This window comes from Coturnix japonica, chromosome Z (genome assembly GCF_001577835.2).
Source record: "Coturnix japonica isolate 7356 chromosome Z, Coturnix japonica 2.1, whole genome shotgun sequence".
NCBI classification, from domain to species: Eukaryota; Metazoa; Chordata; class Aves; order Galliformes; family Phasianidae; genus Coturnix; species Coturnix japonica.
The window spans coordinates 14,355,614-14,373,119 of NC_029547.1; the positions used below are offsets into that span (position 1 = coordinate 14,355,614).

At 37.3% G+C, this 17,506-nt stretch overlaps 1 protein-coding gene across 2 annotated transcripts; it reads left to right on the plus strand.

Moving 5' to 3' along the window:
• Positions 1 to 65: 65 nt before the first annotated feature.
• TRIM23 (tripartite motif containing 23) lies at positions 66 to 17,201 on the plus strand. 2 transcript variants are annotated; one of them, XM_015848537.1, is made up of 11 exons: positions 66 to 202; positions 560 to 722; positions 6,906 to 7,027; positions 7,952 to 8,230; positions 8,783 to 8,965; positions 9,513 to 9,728; positions 10,722 to 10,856; positions 11,830 to 11,959; positions 12,077 to 12,187; positions 13,614 to 13,738; positions 14,071 to 17,201. In XM_015848537.1, the coding sequence occupies exons 1-11, from the start codon at positions 104 to 106 to the stop codon at positions 14,248 to 14,250; spliced, it is 1,743 nt and encodes a 580-aa protein (XP_015704023.1). In that variant the 5' UTR covers positions 66 to 103; the 3' UTR covers positions 14,251 to 17,201. The 2 variants fall into 2 exon arrangements, with proteins under 2 accessions (XP_015704023.1, XP_015704024.1); XM_015848538.1 differs by having other exon boundaries at positions 13,617 to 13,738.
• Positions 17,202 to 17,506: the final 305 nt, after the last annotated feature.

Genomic DNA, 17,506 nt, shown 5'->3' on the forward strand with positions numbered 1-17,506 from the left:
CGGGAACTGCAGTTCCGCTCTCGGAGGAGGCGCAGGAGAGCGCATGCGCACACTGAGGAAGGGGTGCTGTCTGCGCGGCCCGCTGTGCTCCGCCCCGTCCAAGATGGCGGCCCTGGCTGTAAACAAGGCTGCGGCTGCGGCCGGGCCGGACGGCGGCCGCGGAGCTGGGAACAGCTGGGGCCCGACCGGCGCCGCCGTGAAGGTGAGGCGGGGCCGCTCGCTGCTCTCGAGCCGGTGCTCTGCTGTGCTGTGCTGTGGCGGAGGTGCCTGCTGGGCCCGGGAGGAGGCGTACCGAGCGCTCTGCAGGGTTTCCTCAGGCGGTGTGTGCCGCTGCGGTAGGGCCTCGCTGCTCCTCCATCGCACCGCGGGGCTCCGGTGAACGGCTGCGGGGCGGGAGGCGCTCGGGGAGGCCCCGGGTGGGGGCTGTGTCCCTGCTCCTCGCGGGAGGGCTGCTCCGTGCTGCTCCGTGCTGCTTCCGTTGTGTTTTTGTCTTGTTTCGTTGTCTTGTTTCCCCCCCCCCCCAGCCTGGAGACAGATGGTATCTTTTCTAAAATCGTAGGTTCTCGAGTGCGGAGTCTGTGAAGATGTGTTCTCTTTGCAAGGCGATAAGGTTCCTCGGCTGCTTCTGTGTGGCCATACTGTGTGCCATGACTGCCTGACCCGGCTTCCCCTTCACGGCAGGGCTGTCCGCTGTCCTTTTGATCGGCAAGTTACTGAATTGGGTAAGAGAGCTTAGGCCTGAATTTGTTAAGACCGAACAGAATGTTTAAAAGACCAGCAAGCCTTAACAGGAAATGTATAAAGGCTGATTTGAGTTTGTAGGCTGGCAGTGTGTGGTATCAGAATTTTTACTGTTGATAGTTTTGATTTGGCTGCAAATGGATGAGAAGGGTTTAGTACAGTAAAATGCATGGCTAGATAATGTGTGTGGATAGTACACAAAACCAAATAAGATGAATGTACTAGTTGTATTTGTTTTGCAGCATTCCTCCTGTACTCTGAAATGCTTTTTTTTTTTTTTTTTTTTTTTCCACTGAGAGGAGTGAGAGAGATCTCATTAAGATTAGGTAATAAGTTTTTATCTTCTCCTTGAATATAGGCTTGCAAACACCTTGTTTGTGAGCCTGTGTTTACAAAGTGACTGGTCTGTTTTAAATCCCTGTTTAATGATTCTTGAGAGGATATCAGTTTCCTGTTGTCCTAAACATTAAGTAGACCATACAGTTACGTAAGTTGTTTCTCTGTCAAACAAATTTGCCTGGATTCACAGTGGAATGATAACAAACCTGTTTGTAAAGTATATGGTAATTCTAAGGGTGATAGAACTTAAATTGGCAGGCTGTCTACAGGGATTTTATTACTTTAGAAATGTGTCTCAAAAGATCAGATATGGTGTTTATTCCATAGTGAGAGTTTATTTCAGGCATATGCTAGTGATTGTGCATTCAACATAGAGTTAAAGAAAGGACAAGTTACTAGAAGAATTTGTGTCAAGGTTAACTTGTGAACAGAGCTGTCTGCAGTAGCTTTGAATAGCACAGTGGATAAAAATATTAGGATGGCGGAGAATCCATGGAGCAGGAGATATCAAATGTAGTAATGCATGAAATAAATGTACAATTATCAAATCAGCATGAATACGTATTTACTTTGAAGTGATAGTCTGCTAGAGTTAAAGAAATATTAAATGGAAACAAACTCAGAAGAAACATCAGCATGATGTGAAAAAGTTTTGTTTGTGGTAGGAGAGGTGTGGATGGTATGTGATTGAAAGAGGATTGAAAGAAGTTTATTTTTTTATGTGACTGTACATCTATATGGGGTTTATGTATGTATGCTTTAATAGGGAGCGTGTGTTAGTCTTGCTGTTGTGAAACTTCAGCGTGAGCCAGCTGCTTGTATCTTGTAAATGGGGAGCAGAGCTTTTTATTGTAAGGGGGCGTTGTCACTTTGTGGCTCTTACTGTGTGATTTCCGCCTGACAATTGGAAGCATCCTACAGTAATTTTTTATTTTAGTTTCAGTTTTAACCAAAAATTAAGTTTCTTCGTCTTACGTAACAACTAGTGGTTTCTGATGGAACAATGTGAAGTGTTAAATTTGCAAGGCTTCTATAGAAAGGTAGTGGGAAGAAAAGCTGAAGCTTTCATTTCTAGGATAGTAGGCTTGCAGCTTATTGGATGGTTCTGGAAAGAAGAATGATATGTTGTGATCAGCTGTTGCTCAAAAAAAAAAAAAAAAAATTAGCAAAACAACCTGAGAGTCAAAGCACTTCTGTGAATGAAAATGTTTTGCCTGATGGTTTGAAGCAGAAGAGGGTCATGGCAACATTTCATCTAATCTGTTCTGTAAGTCCTCGGGGAATAGTAGAATCATAGAATCACCAAGGTTGGAAAAGACCTAAAAGGTCATCCAGTCCAATTGTTCACCCATTACCAATAGCTCCCACTAAACCATGTCCCTCAACACAACATCCAGTCTCCCAGGGTCTCCCCCAGGGTCCCAGGGTCGGTGACTCCACAACCTCCCTGGGCAGCCCATTCCAGTGTCTGACCACCCTTTCTGAGAAGCAATACTTAAGTCCAGCTTGAATCTCCCCTGCTGCAGCTTGAAATCATTCCCTCTAATCCTATCGCTAATGACATGAGAGGCCGACCCCCAGCTCACTACAACCTCCCTTCAGGAAGTTATAGAGAGCAATAAGGTCTCCCCTGAGCCTCCTCCAGGCTGAACATTCCCAGCTCCTTCAGCCTCTCCTCATACGGCCCCATTGTGCTCCGGACCCCTCACCAGCTTGGTTGCCCAGCTCTGAACATGTTCCAGGGCCTCAATGTCTTTCTTGCAGTGAGGTGCCCAAAACTGGACGAATGACATTGAGGATTTCAGGACATGCAAAGTCTGCAAGTAAAAATTGACAGTTTTACAAAGCCTTTTTTCTTCCAAATACTCAGGTTTGAGTTTGAGAGTAGACAAATAATTTCTAGCAGCCTTCTTTCTCTCTTCTGCTTCTTGCATGGGATTGGAGTTTTTCTGTGATTAGTTTTTTTGGTGTGTGTGTGTTTTTATGTGAGATGTTTTGGTTGTTGTTTTCCAAAATACATAGACCAGGCAATTTGGGGAAGGATATGCAGATGTGACAGCCTTGGAGGCTGGCTTTTCCACTTTACCTGAGCAGCTCTGCTATGGAAACCTCTCAAAGTTTATGGGTCAGGTGAACTCTTCCAGGCAATTTGGGGAAGGATATGCAGATGTGACAGCCTTGGAGGCTGGCTTTTCCACTTTACCTGAGCAGCTCTGCTATGGAAACCTCTCAAAGTTTATGGGTCAGGTGAACTCTTCCTGCCATCATCACGTTACAGAGCTTGAACTACTTTCTGTCATTAAAACTCGTTCAACTAATGTATTCAGACTTTGGTGTACATCATGGAATCCGTGCCACTGGCACTGTTTAGGTATTCTTTTTCTAGAGTGCTAAGATAAAACCTCAAAACATTTTGCAAGAAAATTTGGCTGTAATTTAATACTCCTTTTGCTTTGTTTAAGTATTTAGATGCAGGTGGCTCTTTTATTACTCCTGTTATATTTTTTTTTCCCCAGACAAGCTTCATGCTTTTGAAAATGTTATTTGTATTGTTGGCAGGAGTCCATCTTAATATCTTGAACAGCTCAGTCACTGTCTCACTCCTGGCAGACATGCTCCCTGCTAATCATGTCTTAACTCTTCTTTATAGAAGAAACAGTCAGATTCTGTGGTAGTTTTGTAATGGGCACAAACATCCCTTGTAGGCACGGAGATGAGATCACTAGACTCTTTTACACTTGTGACCAAAGCAGAACTTGAACTGAAGTTTAAGAGACTAAACAGATATGTTTATGGAACTTGTTTTTTTATTATAAAGTATATGCTGATTACACAGCAATCGTTTAATATATTTAGTACAAGAAGCAGCGAATAAGCTTTTTCTCAAATAATGTAAACTCTGATAAGTACTATTGAAATGAAATATGAGCTTCTATGAACAGTGCATGTTCCATAGGTGCTTATTGGTTATAAATTCTGCTTTAATGGATTAGTTCAGATGTATTCGTGTAAGCGTTGCCTGTTCTTCTGTGCGTCTCCAAGGTTACCATTGCATGTATAAGCAAATTTCAGCGTTGATTTCAAAAAATCAGAGTGAGCTTGTTTGTTCTAAAAAGTTTAAAATCTGAACTAGAAAATAGCTTGTAAGACAGAATAGCTGCAGGTATAACTTTCATATAAGTTAACTGCTTTTTTTCTGACTTCACTTTCTCTTCATGCTAGCTCTGAAAGAGGAGGTGATTAAAATCAGATACTAGAATGTAAACAAGGGGAGTTCATTAATAAGGAAATTTTCTTGGCTTTTAAATTATTATTTTTTTTAATTAACATAGAAGAGTTTCATAGTGTACTCTATCAAGATTGAACAGCTTCTTCATCTTTCAGCCTTATCCAGTATTTGCTTAAAAGCTAAGAAAATGTTTGATAAGTTGGTTTATCCTTTTGGTGAGTTTACACCCATGTATATTTTGTTATTAATGGCTTTCTGGATTTTTTTAGAGGTACAAAAGTATCAATATTCATTATACAGGTGTGCTGTTAATGTGCAGGTTTTTTACTGTATTATCTGAAGTTACATCCCATTTTAGCATGGTCTGGTGGTACTCTGAATGCTGCAGTAGAGAACTGTCCAGATTACTCTTCTGTAATTGCTTTTTGGGATTTAGTATCCAAAAGTCGGTCTGGATGGAGTGCTGGAAAGTCCACGCTCTGTTTACAAACTGGATTGGCAAAATTTAGATTCCTAAAATGGGTATTCAATTCTGTATTATTTTTTTTTTCAATTTGTAGTGAGAGTTTACTTTCTCTTGCTCTGGTTTGGAAAAATGCCATTATACTGATAGGAGTGCTTATGCTAAAAAGTAACACAGATGACTGTGCTTGTGCTAAATGTAGTTGTAAAAGAGCAGAACACAAGCTCCTTCAGAAACTGTGGTAAACAAAAAATACAACATAAAAATAGTGGGTTTTGTTCACATTCTGTCTTAAAGATTGCTGACTCCTTAAGCTGAATATTGGTAATTGTGCTTGCACTTTAGAAAGTTTCTTCATTGGAACTGGTAACTGCAGAGAGCCATGCCATGCACTTGCTTTGTTCTGCATGGTTTTCATTACCTGGTAGGCCCACTTCCAGAGACAGGAGATTTGCAGGTTGCTGAAAGTCACATACAACCTAGCCCCAGTAAGCAGGGTTTGTTTTGTTTTGTTTTTTAATGTACATTAAGTATTGCTTTGTACAGGTTGATGAAGTTGGAGGAGAGAATTGCGTATACATGCTCCCATTTATAGCTACAGGAAAATAGTTTCCATCAATTTATCTGTATTGTGAATTTTACCTTTTGGTAACTCATATTTTGAGTTCAGCCACTTAGAATAATAGTAATGTCTGTGGGGAAGCGTACCTAGAAGATTAAGTTTTGAGTGTTGAAACTGTAAACAGTGCAAAGTCGTAAGAGCTGGAAAGTGGATATGTTGATTCCTTTTCATATCTTTCTTCAGTGATGCCACAGCATTGCTGCTCTTTGTATTAGAAAAATCATCTCAAGAAAGCTGGAGGTATTTGGTTGTCTGCGGACAATTCCAGGCAGCAGTACCTAACCAAGCAGTGCAGCTCTACTCTATGAAGCAGTACAAAAAGAAAAATATTGGCAGGTTGTAAAAGCACTTGTATGTATTCTAAACTGGTTTTGAGTTTTAAATCCAGTCTCGTTTCATAGCTGTGAAACAAATGTATTGCCATTATTCTCTTTTGTATTATTATGTATTTTCCTTCAAAAGCTTTGAAACAATACATTAATATTTGTGGTGTGTTTGACTATTCTCAGTATTGTGGGGGGAAAAAAAAGTCTAGGTTAGTTGAGGCGACATCTGAATTCCAGAAGGATGCAGAGGACATACAGCTACCAGGCTGCCACAGGGCGCTGTAATAGAGGATGCTTGAAACAACACTTGGGAGAATCAGATGGTTAAAGTAGCCTGGGCTTTCTCTTTGGGAAGATAACTGGGATGTAGGTTCTGTGAGGTTGTGTCAGAGGGACTCTCCTGTCAGACACAAAATATGTGGACTGAAAGTGTCAGGAGTTTCTGAAGGTTGTTTGGAGCCAACTGCTGTTCCAGTGGTCTTTGCACCTGAATTACAAGAGGAAGCCCAGATTTTTTTTCTGGATCTGGTGCTGTTTTCTAAAATTGTTTTCTATGTTCATGGTTAAAGCAACATTTATGTTGTTACTTGAATGAAATGACAAGCCATTTTATTTACTTTTTTACAATGCCTTAATGAGCAGAAGTGCACTGATAGATCTGTTTATATTCTTGCACTGGTATGTTTGCTTGGACTGTAAGTATTTGAAATATGAAAGTGTTATGTACATGCGGCTTTGTCTAGGAAATGCTACTGTCTTTTCTTGTGTCAGCAACCCTGTACAAAATTTTGATAGAGGAGATAGCTGGCATAGGTTTTCTGCTGTATATCTGTTAGTGCAGTAGAAATGTTAACTATACATAGTTAAGTAAATTGTATTAAATTTCATGATAATTATAGTTCTTATGGTCTTTTGTTGTTAGTTATCGCGGATTATTTTACAAGTGGCATTTCTTAAGTAGGGACAATCTGCATAAACAGTAAATAATTCCATGATGGAAAGAAGGAACAGGATGGAATGTTATTGTGAGCTGACATTGAGCAGCCATGGTACCTCACTGGAATTATATGTTCTTTTTAATGTTAGTTAAAATCTTCTCTGTGCTTTGTGAAATTCTCATTATGTTATTTGCTTAGGCGTTTTATTCCTATCCCCTCACTTTATTTAGTTGTTTCTCAAAAATAGGAGATTCTGGTGTCTGGGGACTGAAAAAGAATTTTGCTTTGTTGGAACTATTGGAACGGCTGCAGAATGGGCCTCCTGGACAGTGTGGGACAGCAGAAGAAGCCATTGGTCTATCTGGAGAGGTACAGATTTTGGAAAAAGAACTGTGTTACATTTGTGTAAAAATATTATTAGATAGAAGAAAATTTTCTTGGCAAGTGTGTTTGCATTAATAAAGTTGTTTTCTTTCTGTATCTAACATGAAGATTATCAGTAATTCATAATTTAATTCTAATGTGCACTTACTAAATCAGAGAAGTTATTACCAAGTCTTCCCCCCTTTTTTAGGCTTTAAAGACTTTTCCAGAGGGTTACTTGTTTGGATATTTTATTTGTAATAATTTTAGGAGAGTTTTCTGGAACTTCCTAGCATCTCTTTTTACAGACTTTGAAACAGCTCTTCTTTCTGGATAGTTACCTTTTATAGTCATTCAGTGTGACTGTGTTGTATAATAGCTTCTTTACCAGAAAGGACTGCTTTAAGCAGTCTGGTATTAACAGCTGTTATGCACAAAGCATGCAGTGCAATTTTAGGAGCAGATCACTGTTCTGAGCACATATTTTTCTATTGTTGTTTTGTCTCTAACTTTCTCATTCTTCTTTCCATAATGCTTATGTTGAAGAGCTGTCTGGAACCTGAATTACTTTAGCCTCAAAAGCTCTACTGCTTCTGCTGAAGTGTACATTTAGAAAGTCAATTAACCGCTCAATCAAAACCCTCTAGAGTAATATTGGAACTTACTGTTAGGGAAAGTGATTTTTTTATTATTGTTAAGTAACAAGAGGTCAGGTTTTCAAAGTAGTCCATATTGGTGTCGGGTCTTCTGACTTTTCCGCTGTTGCTGAAAATTATTTATAATTTATATTAATAATTACTTTTATTATTAATTAATAAATTATTAATAAATAATAAATACTTTAATATTTTATTAATAAATATTATTAATATATTAATAAATATTAATAAATACTAACAATTTTGGTTTATGTTGGTGTTATTTTTTTAGAGTATCATTCGCTGTGATGAAGATGAAGCCCATGTTGCATCTGTTTATTGCACTGTTTGTGCCACTCACCTGTGTGCAGACTGTTCTCAGCTTACTCATTCTACAAAGACACTAGCGAAACACAAACGTGTACCTCTTGCTGATAAACCTCATGAGAAGACCATGTGCTCCCAACACCAAGTGCATGCTATTGAGTTTGTTTGTTTAGAAGAGGATTGTCAAGCCAGTCCTCTCATGTGTTGTGTCTGCAAAGAGTATGGGAAGCATCAAGGTCATAAGGTACTGCTGAGAATCTGTTTCTGGTCATGCTATGGAATGACTTGCATATTATTTATCCAATTTAAGTAGAAAAAGTTATCAAGAGAGGAGAGCAGAATCTTGATGTGCTTTTATAGAAGTACTGTCATTATTTTCTTTCCTTTTTCATTAGGAGAACTGCCACAATAAAAGTTACAGGGAAAATAGTTACGATTAAGACTATATTACTTATAAGTAAATTATATAGTTAATTTGATGCTTTTCAGATCTTCTCATGGTATTTTATTGCCTGACCTGAAGGTTGTTATTCATCTTGTAGTTTGTTCACCCAATCAGTTGCATTCCAACCTCCCTTTTGTGTGTGCTTTAATAAGTAATTATAGTAAATAGGCAAATTTCTGTTTGTACTTATATAATTGCTAGATGCCTGTCTTAGTAGTAGAATAGTATTTAGATTCTAAATAATGCATTTATGTGATTTACTTAATTAATATATTTTTTATCTAGTACGACAGAAGTGATATTTAAAGAAAATATTTGATTGATCATTGATATGTTGCTTTTAATTAATAGCATTCTGTCTTGGAACCAGAAGCAAACCAGATTCGTGCATCCATTTTAGACATGGCCCACTGTATAAGAACTTTCACAGAAGAAATCTCAGATTATTCCAGAAAATTAGTTGGAATAGTTCAGCATATAGAAGGAGGAGAGCAAATTGTTGAAGATGGAGTTGGAATGGCCCACACAGAACATGTATGCTATCTTCTTTGTTGTTTTTTCTTTCTTGCATATACAGAATATTTACAGATTGTAATAACAAATGGGAGCTTGTAAGGTTGTTTTTAAGCTTTTAACAAATAAAGATCTTTTTGGGAGGTAGTTAATTATAACATACTTCATTACAATTACATTTCAAGGAAGTTCTTGGAAAACTATATGTAGGCTTTACAAGACAAAACTTTTAAGTTTTAATGTCTACTGAGAGATTAAGACTTCTGTCCCAATATTGTTATTGAGACAACAGTTAAAGGCAATCTTGTAGTACGTGTCAAGGTTTTTAGTCATCATGAATGTAGAGAGTCAGTAAGGAAAGAGGTGTAAAGGCTACTTGATTATTGAAATAATTTATCTGAAATCTTGACCTTAACAACGATGAGGCTGTCTATGTAAATGGGACTAGAACTGTAAGGTAACTAAACAGGCTTGAACAAAATTAAGAGATATGAATAAAATGACACATACACTTGTACAGTCTTGTGGTGTTTTTGATTCTCTTGACATTTTGATTGTGACACTGTAGGTACCTGGGACTGCAGAGAATGCTCGCTCATGTGTCCGAGCCTATTTTTCGGATCTTCATGAAACCCTCTGTCGACAGGAGGAAATGGCTCTTAGTGTTGTTGATGCTCATGTGAGAGAGAAATTGATTTGGCTTAGACAGCAACAAGAAGACATGACTATCCTATTGTCACAGGTTTCAACAGCTTGCCTTCATTGTGAAAAGACTTTACAACAGGTAGGTTGGCAAGTGAGCTGCAGCATCTGGCAAGAGAAAGATAATGCAGTGTAAGTTTAGGCTACAAACAAAAAAGTGTTCTGCATTTTATTTTATTTTATAATTTTAAAACTGTAATTATATTACATGAGATTGGCCAAGTCCTCCAGTTGCTGTAAATTCTATGGCATGACTCTAGAGTAACTTCTGGTTGAATACGGGAGAGGTTTTTGGAACAGAGGTGAAATGGAAGGAAGGAAGAAAACGCCTGTGGGATTTGTGGGAAGGATTTTATAGCTGCAGTTGCTAACAGTTTTTTGAAAATGGTTTTTTGAAAACAGTTTTATACTAAATGACTTGCTCTTGATCTTTGCACTTGCAGTATGGATAATTCAGTATCAGATTAAATGTGTGAAGGAAGTGAATGTGTAAGACTGTCTGATGCAATATTCTCTTAATGATAACAAACAGTAGATGGCATCTATAATGAACTGTGTGAGAAATTACTTCATTAGTGTGTTACTTGCACTTAAAAATTTTTATCTAGTGTCTGATTGCTGAGTCAAATGTACATTTAACTGCAAATCTTTGTCAGCAACGTCACAGTACTGATAATCTTTTTTATCAATTGTGTTACTATGTGATGTGAAGCTGCAACTGTATTTCAGCTGATGATGTTATGTGTGAATGATGTAAATATTCTAAATGTTTAGCTTTACTCTGTTTTATAATTTATATTCTTTTACATGAAGGACTAAGAGATCTAGGAATAACTTTTTTTAAAACACAGAACTGTTCAGTATCTACTGGTATTAGAGAAGAATGACAAGACCTAATTATCTAAGTACTTTTTTTTGGTTTTTAAAGTTTTTATGTAAATATTTCTTTACCTAAAGTATTTGTTTAAAATGAAAGTTTTAAGTTCTCTTTCCAACTGTTGTGTTTACGGTTGTTTCATTCTGCTAAGTAAATTACTAAGAAAGCGTTATGCTTTTGTGGTTTTTGTCTATTTAGGATGACTGCAGAGTAGTGTTGGCCAAGCAGGAAATTACAAGACTGCTAGAGACATTACAGAAGCAGCAGCAACAATTTACAGAACTTGCTGACCATGTGCAGCTGGATGCTAGCATACCTGTCACTTTTACAAAGGTACTTTTAATCTCATGAAAATATAACTACCCAATTTATCAAGTGCTAGATGTGCTTTAAAAGAAAGCAAAGCAGGAATTATGTATCTTCTTTACAGTGCTCTATTTGTTTCAGCAAATGTAGACAGTTCGACATGAAGTTATCACAAGATGAGTGCTCTCTGGGGCAACAAAACCACTCTGTTATAATTAGTACAAGAAACAACGTTTAACGTTGGCTACACCAGTAGTTTTGTTTGAAGATCAGCTGCTTTTCTTCAGAGATTTAGGTTAGCATTCATGAATTCCAGAAATACTTTTATTTGGCGACATCCCTGATGTGCCAGTATGTGCTCTTATACGGTGTTCTCTTGAGAGGTTTCATGCCATATCCTTTTGGAAAACAATTATTTAATTTTAATTCATTAATTCATTGCATGCCTGTTATTTCTGCAACAAGTACCTAATCCAGAAGTGGTGTGTATATGTTTTAAATCGTTACTTCAGGCAGTGATCTGAAATAATGTTGCTGTTGTCAAGTTGTAAAAGATTGAAAGAGAATTGAGGTGAAGAAGTATAGCTGTGGAGCTTTCAGCAGTGGAATAACACTGTAGGTAGGAGTGTTAGTATTATGAGGAAATATAATGGAAAAGTTACTAAACCAGTGGATTTCTCAGGTCTGAGAATTCTAATTGCTATGAGCAGCTTATTCTTGGATTGAAGCCCCATGGCAAAAGAACCTGAAATATAAACACACATGAGGTTGGATGGCTTTCTAGAAGACATAAGTTGGGCAGAAGTTGCAGGTTCACTACAGAATTCACTGGACACTGTGGTCTGTTTTATTGCTAGAGGTGATTGGATGATGACTGTGCCTTGTACTTCTGGAGTTCCTCCACTTAATCACTTCACAAACAGCAAGAACATAAGCATCTTGCCCACTAGGAAATTTAAGTTAAAAAAATCCTTAACTTTCTGTATGCTGCTTCTTCCAGGACAACAGGGTACATATTGGACCAAAAATGGAAATTCGAGTTGTGACTCTAGGATTAGATGGAGCTGGCAAAACAACTATTTTGTTTAAGTTAAAGCAAGATGAATTCATGCAGCCAATTCCAACAATAGGTTAGTCATAACAATTTAAATGTAAGATTTTTCTGAATGTTTTATTTATCTGTGGAATTTGCTTCTTTTACGTTCATGTAGAACAAGATTATAAAACTTGAATATTTTTTAATTTAGGTTTTAATGTTGAAACAGTAGAATACAAGAATCTGAAGTTTACTATTTGGGACGTTGGAGGAAAACACAAGTTGAGGCCCTTGTGGAAGCATTATTACCTCAATACCCAAGGTGAGACTAATAGAACTTCTAAACCACGTTTTGTCTTTTAACTTATATGTCAGAACCAAAAAGATTATTAGTAGAGTATTTAACTGTTAAAAAACAGTTTGTCTAGTGCAAAATTCAGCTGCTAGATTCATGAGCTAAATATTTTAATCCAGTTGTTTATTGTGACAGGGGTGCATTCTGCATTAACCCATCAGACAGTTCATGGAGCCAAACAGAATTAGAATCTAAGGTTTTGTCTGACAACAGGCAAGGTGCAGTGTTCCAAAGTTTGCATAGTGAGAAATTGTGCTTGCCAGATACAGACTTTAAATAGCACTAAAAATGAAAATGCTTGGTCTTTAGGAGCATCTAGTTTCTCTTGCAAGAGCTGAACATTAACACAATGCATGTGTATTATTAGATTGGATTTTAATATATATAGCATCTTTAGGAGCATCAGTTTTTTAAAGTAAACTTTAAAAAATTCTACAGTTTTATAACTTCTTCCTTGGTATCATGGGCTTCAGATTATAGATTTCAGAATTAAGCAGTTTATTAGTAAACCTCATTATAAGTATTGCTGACTTGGAAATTAATGTTATCCTTCTGTAAGTGCTCAACAATTATTTTCCAATTTAGAAACGGGTTTCTCTTCACAAATTTGCTGGAAATTGCCTGAAATACTTAGGAGTGACAAGCATTGATTTTTAAGTGTTTTGTTGTGTGTATTACTTAGCTTTTATTACCAACTTCAGCGCTTTCAATCCCCTCATCTTTACAGACTTGGAGACATTTAACTCTGGGTTTCTGTTGTCCTGTTGGTGCATATCTGCAGTAGGTTTTGTTTGATTTTGGATGTTTTATGTATTTATTTTATTAAAATAGAACAAGCTTAAATTCTGTCCTTTAGCTCTGCCTCTGAACTCTCCAGTTTTCAGGCACTGTCATTACCCTCTGATGTACTGTAAAACTTTCTGCTGATGTGTTGGGTCTAAGGAGATCATCTCTATTATGTGTAGTCCATAGCTCAGGAAAGCAGTACTCATTTGACTTTAGAGTTTTTATTGCTAACTAGGGCAGATTGAAACACTTTTGTGGGAGTCAGTTGAAATGAATCAAAAATAGTTTGAATGGAGATGCTCAATCCTCACAACTTAAATCAGGTTTTAAACCAAAACAGTTAAAACGTCAGACTTTGTTAGACTAGACTAAAAACTGCAGAGTTTTTCTTTGTTTTAAGATGAATTGCAGATTTTTTTTTATGACGTATATTGGCATATATTGTATTTCTCAGTCTTCCTGGTCTTGAAAGTGAAGTTGTTTGCTGCTGAGAGATTTGGCATAGAGGACTTCTAGGGAAAAAAAAAAAAAAAGTTGTAGGTTTCAGCTGACTTTTTGCATACATTTGTATACAAAGTGTAATGTTTGTTTTATTTCTCTTTTATAGCAGTGGTGTTTGTTGTTGATAGTAGTCACAGAGACAGAGTCAGTGAAGCACACAGTGAACTTGCAAAGTTATTAACAGAGAAGGAGTTGCGGGATGCCTTGCTCTTGATCTTTGCTAATAAACAGGTACTTGTGATTTTTATTTATTTTTTCACTCTTCAGTTTATGAAATTCAAACTTTCTGAATCCTTTTCTGTAGAAAGGGAATGCTTATGTGAGAAGGAAAAAATGTACGTGTTCTCCTTATGTTTAATTTTTGGAAAATAAACGATACTGGTGTACTTACTAGATTCAATAGGCAGTTTTTGTTTTCTTATACTTTATAGAAAACTTGTAACTGTTCGACTTTCATGTCTGGAAAGCTTTCATGTGATCCATAACCTCAGTCTGAGCCATCAGTGAAAAGTCCTTCAAACATAGCTCAGAAGAGTAATTGAGTCTGTCTGGTTCTGTTGCAGGACGTAGCAGGTGCACTTTCAGCGGAAGAAATTACAGAACTGTTGAGTCTCCACAAACTCTGCTGTGGCCGTAACTGGTATATCCAGGGCTGTGATGCTCGAAGTGGTACAGGACTTTTTGAAGGACTAGACTGGCTGTCAAGGCAGTTAGTGGCTGCTGGTGTCCTGGATGTGGCTTAATTTCAGAACAGATGTTTGTAGGTTACTGTTTTGTTTTGTTTGCATGATTTAGGATTTTGTAACCAAGTCTGCTGTCTGAAGAGGGGACAGCTCTGCGGTTACAGAAAAATGTAAGAGTTCATGCAAGATTGGATAATTGTTTCAGTAAGCTTGTGCAGTTAGTCTTTTTGAAACTTGGTATGTGTACAAGTAGTTAAATGGGCTAGTTAAATGAGTGCCTTGAAATTCTTTTTGGTGGAATTAGCTTGTTAAGATTTTAAATTCTTATGAAATACGTTATAATTTATGTAATAACCATAACAAGGTTACGGTAGTTAGTTGATGTCAGAAAAATTCTGAGTGATTCAGAAATGCTTTCCCAAGAAACTACTCCAAAATTCATAGCAAGCTATTAGAATAGCCAGCTCTGGTTGTGAGCCAGAAACAGATGATGCTTCTCTTAGAACTAAGAAAGGCATTCATCTGAAGCTTGTGTTGAAAATTACACACAGGTATAATGCTAATGGTAAATGTGTCCTGCATTATTTATTAGCTTCCTTGTTGCTTATTGTAAGGAAGCACAACAGGGCAGAGAAAACTGAGAGTGGGGAACAGTGTCGTAGAACGATGCAGCCAGGTGGCATTGTTTAGCTGGCTATTTCCAAGGGGATTTTTTTTAGTGCTTTTTTGTAAGTCTACACATTATAAATTATTTATGGATAGAACAAAGTGATATTACATTGAAAATGTATTGTCAATGCTTGAGGATGTAATCTGCCTTCAGAGATTAATTTTATTCCTCAAGAAGTCAAGTGAAGTTTAGAAAAAAAATGACAAAACTCACACCTTTTTAAAGAAGTGTGGTGTAATATCGGTCCATCTGTGTCCTCTTATGTAGAAGTCAAGCCTCCAGAATAAGGTAGTGGCCTTTACTTACTAGGTAGTGTGATGTAAAAAGTGTTCACTAATTACAGCCTTTACAAGATCAGATGGCAAAATATGATGGAAAATTTCTGTATTTAGATGAATTCTTACTCCGTGTTCCACATTCAGCTGTGTCTTCATTTTCAGCAGTCAGTCCTTCATAAGCTCATGAAATGCAGGTGTGACACTTTAAATTTAGAGAAGGTTGTGATCATTAAGAGGCATCTTCCTTATCTGCAACACATACAATTCAGATAACAGTTTTTTTTCTGACTGATATCCATTGAAGAATCTCCTGACCTCCTCTTCTAATACGCAGTCACTGCTGGTTGAAGAAACCAGCACATGACTCTCTTCATCTCAGTAGGAGAGATAGAAAGAACAAAGCCAATAGATCAAAACAGGATAGTGTCACTTCTCTTGCTGCAATTGAGGTGAATAGGAGGAACCAGGTGGTAGAAGTGATCAGCCTTGTTTCACAGATAGGTAGGAGGAATTTTCTGTCGTAGTAAAAAACACACTGACCAGTGAACCTCACCCGGTAGAGAAAATATATTTCACAATCTATGACTATGGCTTTCTTGATATTATAGCAGCTTAATGATCTTTTCCCACTACGTACCTTAGGTAAAAACCAAGAATGTATAAATAAATAATAAAGTATGCTTGCACTTTTCTTTGAGAGGAAGCAGTTAAAGCAGCTACTTCCACATAATGACATTTGTTCTTAGTTTTCTCATTTCTTGTATCTCATGTAAATAACATGAATTGTAGCTTCAGATTAAGCAGGTCAAATGACTTGGAATGGTAGCTGAAAGAACACTAAGCTTTAAAATAGTAGAAATTTCTTAAAAGGGCTTCAGTGCCTGTATAGGTACTGAGAAGGGGTAATAACTCTTCCTGCAGATAACCTTATAAATCTAGAAATAGTTTACAATGGGCGGAAGGATGCTTTTCCAGCACCAAGCTGAAAATGGTTCTCCTTTGCAGCCTGTAAGTTCTTGCACGGTATGCTGCTGGCTGCTCTCGACTTCGGCATCTGCTCAGCCTGCAGAGCAGTTTCAGGTCTAGTTAGTGCTGACTGTCCCTTCATAGCTCTTATTCAAGTACGAACAAGTTCTGCTAAGTGTGGTAGGTACCTTTCTCTGGAATACGGGGAAGACATCTGTTATTTAGAAAAACTTGAACCTGTACTTTTGTTATAGTGGGCATATGCCGGTTTTACATTCCCCTTGAACTGTGATTCTAAATCACTGCTTTAAGATGTTCAAAGTTTGTGAGTTGTGTTCTTATTTGTTGTTTTGGTTTTTTTAAGTGTATATTTGAGGGCACAGGAAAAGTACTTGTACATCTTTTTGAGCACAAAAGATTGCTTGCTTGTGATGTGTGGAATACTACCATAAAGTGTTTTTTAGTGGAATTTATTTAAGATGACTTCAAGTAACTGTGAAGGTATTGCATTTGTCTGTGAACTCTTGAGTGTAAACTGGTGCACTAAGAGGTTTGTCTGTATTATAAGTTAATAAATACTATATATAAACTGCTTCTGTTACAAATTTAAGCTTGTTTCACCAGTTCTCTAGAACTTGAGTTTCAGTGTACTGACTTGCGCAATGGAGGATTCCCTCAACTAGAACTTACTCAAGCATTTCTATGAGGATTATTTGAAAAGACTGATTAACACTTTGTGGGGATATTGAGTTATTTGTGAAATTAAGCGAATGCAACATCCAGTGACAATGTTGTGGCTTTCTTTAAAGACTCTTGGCTCAGTAACAGTGTGCTTAGGATAACTGGAAAAACTGTGGTTTGTCCCATCACATGACGTGGTGATACCGTATGCATCTTCAAACTTATTGTGCTTTGTGTGGTACGTGAGGGTTTCCTTCTGAGACAGTTTAATTTCTGAACTGTTGGATGTTACCTAATGACTTTTGAAGAGAAAGGGCTCTGTTAATGGAAATAATTAATGAGCTGCTGCAGACTGAGTTGCCCAGAAAAAAAAGTAGTGATATTTTTTTTCAATAAAGTTATCTAAAACTTCTGGAGATCTAGTTTTCTTTTAATAATAGGAGTGCACTAGAAAGACAACAGATTTATTAGGTAACATTTCATATACTGTGAAATTCTCATCTAATTCCTCAGAATACCCTTCTGTGCCAGTTTCCCTCCCTGGGATAGCAGTTTCCAAAGGCTCTGAATTTGATTAGCGTGCATTACATCACTGTTAATTGTTTAAAAAACAAACAACCAAAACCTATCACAGTCATAAGCTCCTGAATCTTGTGGTCTTAGGTGGACATCAACAGTCAAAAATAACACTACAGTATCTTAGAGTACAGGATTGTATTTA

What these genes read in the sequence shown, in the direction of transcription:
- TRIM23 (XM_015848537.1), top strand. Translation starts at nt 104, where the DNA reads ATGGCGGCCCTGGCTGTAAACAAGGCTGCGGCTGCGGCCGGGCCGGAC. An exon ending in GTGAAAAGACTTTACAACAG is followed by an intron (nt 9,729 to 10,721) that starts GTAGGTTGGCAA and finishes TTGTCTATTTAG; the next exon opens with GATGACTGCAGAGTAGTGTT. An exon ending in GCAGCCAATTCCAACAATAG is followed by an intron (nt 11,960 to 12,076) that starts GTTAGTCATAAC and finishes TTTTTAATTTAG; the next exon opens with GTTTTAATGTTGAAACAGTA.